This window comes from Peromyscus leucopus, chromosome 22 (genome assembly GCF_004664715.2).
Source record: "Peromyscus leucopus breed LL Stock chromosome 22, UCI_PerLeu_2.1, whole genome shotgun sequence".
NCBI classification, from domain to species: domain Eukaryota; kingdom Metazoa; phylum Chordata; class Mammalia; order Rodentia; family Cricetidae; genus Peromyscus; species Peromyscus leucopus.
The window spans coordinates 2,002,492-2,012,726 of NC_051081.1; the positions used below are offsets into that span (position 1 = coordinate 2,002,492).

General features: G+C 64.0%; 1 protein-coding gene across 2 annotated transcripts; it reads right to left on the minus strand.

The window, feature by feature from the left end:
• Positions 1-186: 186 nt before the first annotated feature.
• Ncln (nicalin) lies at positions 187-9,930 on the minus strand. 2 transcript variants are annotated; one of them, XM_028862790.2, is made up of 14 exons: positions 9,605-9,930; positions 6,688-6,878; positions 6,335-6,479; positions 5,921-6,015; positions 5,121-5,201; positions 4,639-4,742; positions 3,756-3,847; positions 3,267-3,585; positions 2,483-2,570; positions 2,366-2,404; positions 2,123-2,286; positions 1,567-1,620; positions 1,403-1,481; positions 187-1,327 (listed from the first exon to the last, which is right to left on the minus strand). In XM_028862790.2, the coding sequence occupies exons 1-14, from the start codon at positions 9,786-9,788 to the stop codon at positions 1,268-1,270; spliced, it is 1,695 nt and encodes a 564-aa protein (XP_028718623.1). In that variant the 5' UTR covers positions 9,789-9,930; the 3' UTR covers positions 187-1,267. The 2 variants fall into 2 exon arrangements, with proteins under 2 accessions (XP_028718623.1, XP_028718624.1); XM_028862791.2 differs by having other exon boundaries at positions 2,123-2,283; positions 9,605-9,929.
• Positions 9,931-10,235: the final 305 nt, after the last annotated feature.

Here is a 10,235-nt window from a genome sequence, read left to right on the forward strand (position 1 = left end):
CCCAACCTCTCGTCCACTGAGAACCTGTACAGTGCCGGGAAGCAGCCTAGTCAGTTAGGCTGGGAAGCGGCTGTGGTGGACGGCAGGGCTGATGCCCCACGAGCCCAGGACAGTGGCCATGGGCCCAGCGGGACCTCGGGGTTCCTGCAAACAGGAGCAGCAGACGTTCCCCAGGACACCCGCAGGCACGGTCCTTCAATATGGCTTTTATTTTCTAACCCGCCAACTGCAGACCCCCAGCCACCGTCCCCAGACCTGTCTAGGCAGAGGGAAGAGGCACCTGCACCTTGTGCGTCTTTTCAGTGATGGGGTGGCACTGGCCTCAGACCCGTAACCAGCTGCCGGGACAAGAGTAAGGGGCTGGAGCCCAGCAGTCCGGGGAGGGCGAGGGTGCCGGGGCCAGGGTGGCAGGCTGGCCCCTCACCCCACAGCAGCTGCCGGGATGACAGCCGTCACCGCTGCGAGGCAGAGCAGAGGGTCAGGGCGGGCCAGGCCTCAGCAGGGGCTGGAGGGACACCAGGGCTGCCCCAGCGGCCTCAGCCTGACGCCTCCTGGGTCATATTGCTATGGAATCTGTTCACCGTGGGGTCCCTGAGGTCGACTGCCAGCGCTGACATCCCTTCCTCCCTCCCTCCCTTCCACGGGGCTGTCCTGTTGGTGCGGCACCTACGGCCGGCCGTGCTGGCCTCGCTGTTGCATCCCACACTGTGACAGAGGGGCTGGCTCCCCAGAATGCATCACAGGCAGGGAAACTGGGGGAGGGGGGGGGAGACCTCAGGGCCGCAGGCTGCCTCCCAGGGCCACCTCCTGCCCTGTCACCAGCATCTGGACTAGGGCGGGGGACACTTGCAGGAGGGGAGGGGATGGTGAGGCAGGTCCAGCTGGGGGACCAAGTGGGTCCAGTGGTGGCCACGGTGACGACAGTCTGAAGGGAGCCTGGGACAGCAGGGAGCCATAGTCCGGTGCTGGCCAGCGCCAGGAGAGGCAGCCTGGTGGTGGACGCCTCTGAGAGCCGCAGGGGGCACAGGCTGCTGGCACCCGGCCACTGGGGAGGCCAGCATGGCGTGTGGCCCTTCAGTGCACGTGGCCCGGGTGACCAATGTGTCCCTGTGGGCTCGTCTGCGGGCAGGCGGGCTCTCCTCCAGGGAAGTTCAGAAACAGACGGGCAGAGGCATCCCTGCATCCTAGTGACCGATCCAACCCTCGGGTTCAGTCTGGCCACGTGGGTGCGTGGGCCGGTCTCTCCTGGGCCACTGCACAGCCGTGGTCACTGCGCCTTGGCCTTGAGCAGCAGCCTTTGCACGGTCTTGTACAGCACGTGGAAGTGCTGTGGGGACACAAATCGTCAGGGGTGGGGACGCCAGAGCCACCCTGCCCCCAGGCTCCCTGCCCCGCTGCTCACCTGGACGGCCGTGTATGCCATGCCGAGGTAGGCCCCGATGCACACGGCCAGCAGCAGGTCAAAGATGGCTGGCTTGACCCTGAGGGACAGTCCGTGGGGTCAAAGGAGCAGAATCGTCACCCCGCAGAGCAAGGGAGGCCCCTCGGCTCCAGCCCACCACTCACCTGTAGGCATTCATCACCTGCTTCAGCTGGTCATAGAAGACAAACTCGGGGTCCCTGCGAGAGACAGCCCCACTCAGTGCCTCCCCGACTGAGGCTCCGTCTGAGAGAGCTCGTCTGGAATGGCAGCCCTTGGGAGGCTGATGCAGGAGCATGATGGGTTTGAGGCTTGCCCAGACTACAGCTCAATTCAGAAAGCTAAAAATATTTTTTTTTGTGGTTTTTTTTTTTTTTTTTTTTTTTTGTTGTTGTTGTTTTTCGAGACAAGGTTTCCCTGTGTAGCCCTGGCTGTCCTGGAACTCGTATGTAGACCAGGCTGGTCTCGAACTCACAGAGATCCTCCTGTCTCTGCCTTCTAAGTGCTGGGATTAAAGGCGTGCGCCACCACTGCCCAGCTTAAAAATATGTTTGAAATAGCTAAGAAGGGATCAGAGGCTGCCTGGGCTGCCTGGGAAGTCTTTCCAGAAAAAGATGCAGCCCAGGCCTGGCGTCCATGCTTGGCCTGGTCCTCTGCTGACCTGTGGCCCCCCTGGACTCGGGGAACGTGCCCACCGCTCACCGCTTGTCAGCCTTCACATGGTGCTGCCGCACGTCCTTCAGGTAGCGGCTGAGAAAGTGCTCCAGTGTACTCAGGAACGTCCCGTCCTTGTCCAGCAGCTGGGCGGCCCGCGGCTGGTTGGTGAGCCAGTCCATGACGGAGTCTAGCTGCTCCTGCTGGACCTGCTGGGGGCAGAAGCAGGCTGGGATCCTGCAGGGGTCACAACAGGGGCCCCCGTGGTCCCACCCCATACCCACACTTTACCATCTGCTCCGTGAACACCGGCATGTCTGGGGGCGTCCCCTGCAGAGGGAGGGACAGGGTGTGAGGCGGCCGGCAGAGCTTTGTGCACCCCAGACAGGGCCAGGACCAGATGCTCACCTTCTCTGTCAGGTTGTAGATGACCCGTGTTAGGGCCTCAGCAATGATCCGCGTGTTCCTGGTCAGCGTCTTCGAGTCCACCCGGGACCTTGAGAACAGGGGATGGGCTCCTCAGACAGGAAAGACTGCCCCCAGTGCCCAGGCTCGGGGGAAGCTGGTTGCAGGGCCAGGCCAAAGAGCGTGCCTGCTCATGAACGCCACGCAGGACAGCCAAGGCCCAGTGTGGTGATGGAGCTATAGTGTGGTGTGGAGAGTGGGCAGCGTCTGCAGGGCCCAGGACGCCCTGCAGGGAATGGTCACCTCAGGGCCCGTCAGGGTGGGGGTGGGCAACCCAGCACCCAGCCTGAGTGGGTCTAGGTCTCTGTGTGACCAGCTGCTGGCCCTCCCACAGCCTGCTCCACATGGTCATACAGCTGTGGTCAGCCTAGGGAGAGTTCCAGAAGATGGCTCTGCTCTCCTTCAAGGAAGGTCATTAGCAGTGGCTTATGCCCCAGCCCAGAAGTTCTCTCCTTGGAAGAAGCTGAGAGGTGCCCCCCACAGAAGGTTCCAGAAGGAAGCCCCAGAGAAGGCCCTAGAATCTGACCCCCACAGGTTATTACAGAAGATGACACCACCCCTCTCCTTCCATGAAAGATTCTAGGTGTCCCTCACCGGTTCTCAAGGCAGCTCCACCAAAAAGTGCCCCCATGGAAGGTTCTAGGAGCTGCCCGTACCCAGGGAAGACCTGGAAGGTGGCTTGTGTCCCTACGGGAGCTGCTGTGGGTGGTGACCCCGCCCCGCTCACCGCACGTCCATGATGCTGCTGCGCTGCCCTGCGCGGTGGCTCTCCAGGTGCGACAGGGTGAAGGCGGGCAGCCTGCGGATGGCGAAGCGCTCATGCTCCCAGGCCAGCACGTCGTCGGCCAAGTTGATCTTCTTGTGCACCATGGAGAAGCTGACGTCGGGAAACTGGTGCGCGGCTACCGTCTCCAGCTCCCGCAGGAAGGCGTGCTGCAGCGTGCCCTCCCGAGGTGGCTTGGACACGTGCAGGCGCAGGTGGCTGCCTCGGCCCACGGTGTCCAGGCACAGCACGAAGGCCACGTTATCCTGCAGCAGGCTGGAGTCTGCGGGGCAGGTGTGGGTCAGGGGCACGAGGCCACTCACAGCAGACCCAGGTCCATGGCCGCCCCGTCATGCCCCGCCCACAGAACCACCCACCAGCCCCAGGCCCGCCCCGTCATGCCCCGCCCACAGAACCACCCACCAGCCCCAGGCCCGCCCCGCCATGCCCCGCCCACCTGTGTGTCCAGGCTGTCCTCCAGCCAGCGCTTGGTGCCCTGGTAGTTGAACTTGCCCCCTCCCGACGCGAAGAACAGGAGGTTGTACCTGCAGGTGTGGGTGTCAAGGGACGCGGCCAGATGGGGTGCACGGAAACCCCAGATCTCTCCAGACCTACCACCAGTTGACACCCCCCAACGGGCCAGGGATCCCCAACTGTGACAGCCATCTGTGTCCCCAGATGTTGCAGAGGCCCGGGGGGGGGGGCTGCCAAGGACACTCACGTAGAGGACTCTAGATTAGCACCCCGTCCCCAGATGCCAAGGGCCCGCTGACGCACACCTTGGGTAGAAGGAGCCCAGATGTCACAGGCACCCCATACCCTCACCTGGAACCACAGCCAAGCTGCCCCGTGAGGACACACGGGTTGTCCCTGGCCCCTCATGCTGACTGGCCACGGCCACTAGGGCTGGTGCAGGCCGTGAGGGGCAGACAGCTGGGCTGGGCAAGAACTAAGCTGCCCCGTGGCTTTAAAGAAGGGCGCTCCCCTCAACCCCTCCTATCGACTCCTGCCCTGCGGCCACTCTGGGACCAAGAGGAGGCCGAGAACCGGCGTACTGGCTGCCACCTCTCAGGGCGGCAGACTGGCGGCCCAGGGCCACCCGGTGTGCCCCAGCTGACATATGTCAGAACACTCTCACAGGACCAGATCTGTAGCTAACCCTGTGACTGTCCAGCTGTGGGCACGGAGTGGGTGGAGATCGGGGCCCCCGGAGCTGAGGAAAGAGGCTGGCCGCAGCCGCTTCTGGATGGGCCCCTCCCTCCCAGGGACCATCAACATCCGGGTGTGGGATGGACAGTGGGGTGGCCTGAGGACCGCCCCCCACGGAGGTACTCACGCTGCGTGTGTGCGCTTGTAGGTGTAGAGGCGTGAGAAGAGACGAGCCAGCTCCAGCAGCACCGAGATCCCGCTGCCGTTCGAGTCCGCGCCCAGAGACAGCCACTGCGGGCAGGGGGCGCGTCAGCCACGCCCCGTGCAGGCCAGGCCCGCCCACTCGGGGCCACGCCACGCGCCGGGCACAGCAGGCAGAAGGGAGACATGAAAACCCGCTGGGCCGAGCGTGGTGGCCACACCTTTAACCCCAGCTCTCAGGAGGCTGAGGCAGGGGGATTTCTCTTAGTTCCCGGACAGCCAGAGCTTCGAGAGAGCAAGCCCTGATGTTTCCTTCTGTAAGATTGCTGTGCTCACCAGGGGATGGGCGTTCCGGGTCCCACCCTGCATCACCCCACACGGTAGTGTCTGGAGCAGCCGGCAGCCACTGCCCTGCTGCGCCTGTGAGGCGTCCCCATCCCTTCCTGGCCCTGCACACCAGGTACTTACCGGGGCCACCCCAAAGGCATCATAGTGAGCCACGATGACAATGGTGGGGAGATCCTCACCCCCCAGGCCTGTCAGCCGCCCCTGTGGAGAGACAGAGATGGATCGGTGAATCCAGATGCCCAAGACAGCCTGGTTGTGGTTCCCAAAGGTCACCTGGTGTGCTGTGAGCCCCTGCAGTTTGACGGCCCCCTCAGCCCCCTCCCACAGGGTGGTGGCCCCCAACGGACAAAGGCACAAACTGCCTGGCCCAGGATGGGGTGCACAGGGAGGCTGCGCCTGCCCAAGTCCCCCGGTCCTCCACACGCCTGTCAGAGCCACAGGCTGTTCATCTGATCACGTCAGTTGTCAGAATGCTGCAGATCCTTCCTGCGGCCTGCACTCCAGCCCAGCCCGGCCGCCCCGCCAGCCCCGCCGCCCCGCCAGCCCCACCAGCCCGGCCCCACTCATCCTGCAGCTCTGAGCACCCGACCACAGAACTCCAGGCGTGGGGTTTTCTTTTTCTTGTATTAAAACAGGGTCTCCTGTATCCCAGGCCAGCCTTAGACTCACTATGCAGCAGAGGATGGCCCTGCGCTCCTGATCCTCCTGCCTCAGCCTCCCAGGTGTGTGCTACCAGGCCTGGGGTATGTGATGCTGGGCAAGCGCCCCCCACTGGGCCACAGCCCCGGCCTGAAGGGAAGTTCCTGGGTCACCACCACACCTCCTGCATGCAGCAGAGGCATGACTGGAGCTCAGGGATCAGGGTGCAGGCCGTGCAAAGGCCCCGGGGCAGGCTGAGGGGCAGCATGGCGGGCACTCACCTCCACGCTGGTGATCAGCCAGTCGCTCACCGCCTGGCTCTGGGCTCCGCTGGTCACCATCTGGAAACCGTTGGCCGTGGCTGTGTGCAGCAGCACTGAGGACACAAGGGGGGGGGGTCATCTGGGTCTGCGGCCAGGGTCACAGCGGGGTGGAGACCGCAAACAGGGGCCCAGGACAGCCCCAGCCAGCCATGGACCCGGGGTCACAGTGGGGTGGAGACCGCAAACAGGGGCCCAGGACAGCCCCAGCCATGGACCCGGGGTCACAGCGAGGTGGAGACCGCAAACAGGGGCCCAGGACAGCCCCAGCCATGGACCCGGGGTCACAGCGGGGTGGAGACCGCAAACAGGGGCCCAGGACAGCCCCAGCCGTGGACCCGGGCTCACGCCGCACCCTCCGGCAGCCTAGCTCACCTTCAGCAGCAGAGGCGGAGCCCTGGGAGGCGGAGGCGGCCTGGGTCTGCTCGTAGATGGACAGCAGGGCCTCGTCCTCCACAGCAAAGTACACGGGGACCACGGTCTCCATGGCCAGCATCTCAGGCTCGATCTCCATGAATTGCTGTGGGGAGCACATGCATTCAGGGGACCGCGGCCACCCCAGGAGTGGCTCCCCGTCTCAGCTCCCTTCCCGAACGGCAGAGGACACAGCCCAGTGTCCTCAGGGACGAGTCACCACCGTCAAGACTCAGAAAGGGAAAGCCAGTGGCCCAAGGACACACAGCAGAGGCCACCTGAGGGGCGGGGGCGGGGACGGAGGCGCGGCTCACCCGGACAACGTCCTGGGGCACGGCGGCCATGGCCCGGGGCAGGATGATGACCACAGCGCCCGCCGACTGTCGCAAGGCCTTCTGGTAGTGCTCATAGGAGAAGTCCAGAAGCCGCATAAGCACGCAGCGGCGGCTCAGCACGTCGGCGTCCACTGTGCGCGCCTCCGTGTTGAGCACTGCATTCCGTGTGCCTGTGTGGACACAGGGTCACAGCATCACAACCCAGGGTCAGGGTCCGCACCTGTCACAGCTGCCGGCCTCCCAGCGTACGGACACTGCCTGGGGCCTCCACGCCAGCACACATGCCATGGGGAGAGGCTCTCGCGAGACAGGCACGGGACACCTGCCACACGGCCGTGAGGGCCAGCTGGGCCCTTAGGGGTCTGCACGGGCCAGAGGACAGCGGTGAACCACCATGGACCTCAGGCCACAGTGGGCAGCTCCCTCTGGGAACCCAGCCCCCTGCGTCCCGTAACACACTCACGGCCAGAACGGTGGCACAGGATATAGTGGTGCTTCATAAACGCTCAGTTCCCCCAAGGGTGATGGCAGGCAGCACCCCTAGACACGCATGGCCAGGAGGGGGCAGTGGATGACTATACAGACTGAGGGTCACAGCTCAGTGTGGAGGGGACTTGATCCTGGTGGGTGTCCAGGTTGTCACCTGGACACTGACACCCAAACTACCATGAAACCTTCCGACCCAAGTGTCAAGGGCATGCAGGGGCTGGGTTTGGGATAGTTCCTGTGTGACCACTGCCCAGCCACATGGGGTGAACTGCACCCCAGGACAGCAGCTGGATGGGTCCCTGATGCTCACAGGCTGAGAAAGCTTAGAAATGGCCGTAACCTGAACCCACAGGGAGCCTCAGGCCCAGGACCCGCTGAGACCCTGCTCTGACTTTCCAGGAATGCAGTCGGGGGCGGGGCAGGGGAGGGCCTGCCAGGGACAACTGTCCTGGAAGCCAGCACAGGCCAGGTGTCCCATGGACACCCAGCTCCTTCCAGGTGTCGCCCCACACCTGTGGGAATCCTACATCGAGAAGCACTCCTCCCTCCTGTTCTTGGCCTCTGAGGGTGGCTCAGACGCCAGCTCTTCCTCCGGGTCCCTACAACGTCCCCCAGAAAGCCACAGCTATGGCAGGGCAGCACTGTGCACCTGGCTCTGCTCCTGGGGTGGGGATGTGACATGGAGCCCCAGTGGGCAGTGCTGCCCAGGCACCAGCCCCCAGGACTCCCCCAAACCACCATGTTCCCCTAGGAGGGCGGCCAGGCCTGTGACCGGGCCTGTGGCCAACCAGGGTCACAGCCCACCCATGCAGTTCCCCTCTGCAGACATCCGTAGGGCAGGGATGCCGTGAAGGCAGGCCAGGTGCACTGAGCAGGCTTCTCCCCGTGGCTGGCTGCTCTGCTCGCTGGTGTCAGTGACCAAGTGTCAATAAAACTTTATCCACAAGCGCAGGGGACGCCAAGCCTCATCAGCTGGCTCCAGGCTTGTGAGGGGAAGGCGGACCTCAGGGCCACCAGGCCGACAAGATGCTGAAGTCCTGTCCCAAGTGCCATGATGACAAGAAGGTGGGTCCTAAGGAGGCCAGAGTCCACAGAGGGAGGGACGGTGTCCTCGGCCACACCCCACTACCAGCCTCCCTTCCCCCCAGTGCCCTTTATTTCCCAACAAGGCCCAGGGGAAGTTGGGCAAGGGGCGCTGCAGTGAGGCTGGGTAGCAGCTTGGGGCAGAGGGGACCCCAAGGGACTTATGCCCAGGGTTTCTCAAGACCTGCTCTGGCTGGCTGGTCCATCATGGTCTCCAGGGGTGCAGGAGCCCCATAGTTCATATCCAGCCAGGGATGGGAGAGGTTGCATGTCACGCGTGTGGTCCACTGAGAACAGGAGCTCACACACCAGCCCATCCAAGGGGCGGATGCGGGCCACGGGTGTGTGAGCTGGGCATGGGCGTCAGTGGTCTAGGAACTACCCTCTGGACCATGGAAAGCTCTGGCACAACTCTAGGAGCTCAAGAGCTAAGCGGCCCAGCTTGGTAGCCGCTGGCTCCATGTGGCACCTCGGGTGTGTCCCCGGCCACTTGGTGGTAACCCACTGTGGATGACGCTTCAGAAGATACTAGGCCACAAAGAACCAGAACACTGGGGACACCTGACCACCCGCTCCTGGCCCTGTGGACCCAGCCTGGGACGACGCTCATCCTACGGTGCCCTGGGTGCCAGGGCACTTGTTCAGAGCACTGTCCTTGGCCCTGCGAGGCATTGGGTAGCCACCCGGCCTCCATCCCACTCCAGGGTCCCCAAGCAGGGGCGGCCAATATGGCCCCCAACATGGCAATGTTGTTCCTTTAAAGAAAAATAAAAATAACGTAATTCTGGGCACAAGGGCCCGTGGGGTCCGCACAGAGAGGGTGGGGGTGTGCAGACCCAGGCTGGCACACTCGCTCCACAGCCCCCCTCACCCCCTCCCGCCCCACGCGCAAACTAAATACCAGAGGTTCTGGAAGGCCAGGAAGAGGGAGGCTTTAGGAGGCTCAAGACCCAGGCATGAGGACAGAGACCCCGGGGAACCCTGGCGAGGGGCAGGGAGCAGAGCAAAGGGGCGGAGGGGTGGTGCTGTGGGAACCAAGGCACCGGGGGACCCCAGGACAGCAGGCCTGGGACAGGTCGGGAGTAACCAGTGACAGAGAGGGGGTCAGGGTGACGGGGGATCAAAGAGAGGCGGGAATCCGGGTGACAAGCGTCGGTGTGACAGCAGGGAGCCCGAGGGGACAGGGAGACGTGGGACAGCCAGGACGGGGGTCAGTGTCAGTGGGGAGATGAGGCAACAGTCGGGGGTCCTCGGCAGGACGGTGTGGGGATCGCGGGGACGGGGGACCCGTGCGGCGACAGGGGACGGGATCGGGGTCGCGCACCGTACGGCTGGCCCTGCAGGTCGTACTGCTGCATGCGGTACACGGTGAACTCGTGCGCGGCGTCGGCAGCGGGCAGCGGCGGCGCCACGAGCAGCAGCACGGCGGGCAGGAAGACGATGAAGCCGAGCGGCAGGCAGGACGCCTTCAGCACGTTCTCCAGCACCTCGCCCGCTTCCTCCAGCATCCCGGCGGGCGGCAGGCCGCAGAGGCGGCAGAGACGGCGGCGGACGGCGACGGCAAGCGGCCGGGACTTCGCGGACTCAGCTCGGCATGGGCGGCCGATGAGGTCCTTCGGGCAGAGCCACGGACAGCCCGCGCCTACCCAAGGGTCCTTCGGGCAGCGCTGCGGACGGCTCTGGGAGCCGCGCGGCCTGCTGGGAAATGTAGTCTTTCTTGTGAGTAAGCCCCGCTATAGCTGGCCTCCGCCCGCGGGGCAATCCTGGGAGTTGTAGGCACACTAAGACTCGTAGTCATCGAGCGCGGAGCACCTTGGGAGTTGTAGTCCCACTTGTGGCGCTCCCAAAACGAAGCTATGGCGGCGGACGGTCTACCGCTACTGAACTCATAAACTCCAAGTCGCAAAACACCGATAATTTAAAAAAAACTATTAAAAATCTTTTCAGTAAAGCTT

Coding starts and splice junctions, on each gene's coding strand:
- Ncln (XM_028862790.2), bottom strand. CDS start 9,788: ATGCTGGAGGAAGCGGGCGAGGTGCTGGAGAACGTGCTGAAGGCGTCC. Junction 6,480..6,687: donor TGCCCCAGGACGTTGTCCGG/GTGAGCCGCGCC, acceptor TGCTCCCCACAG/CAATTCATGGAGATCGAGCC. Junction 1,482..1,566: donor CAGGTGATGAATGCCTACAG/GTGAGTGGTGGG, acceptor ACTGTCCCTCAG/GGTCAAGCCAGCCATCTTTG.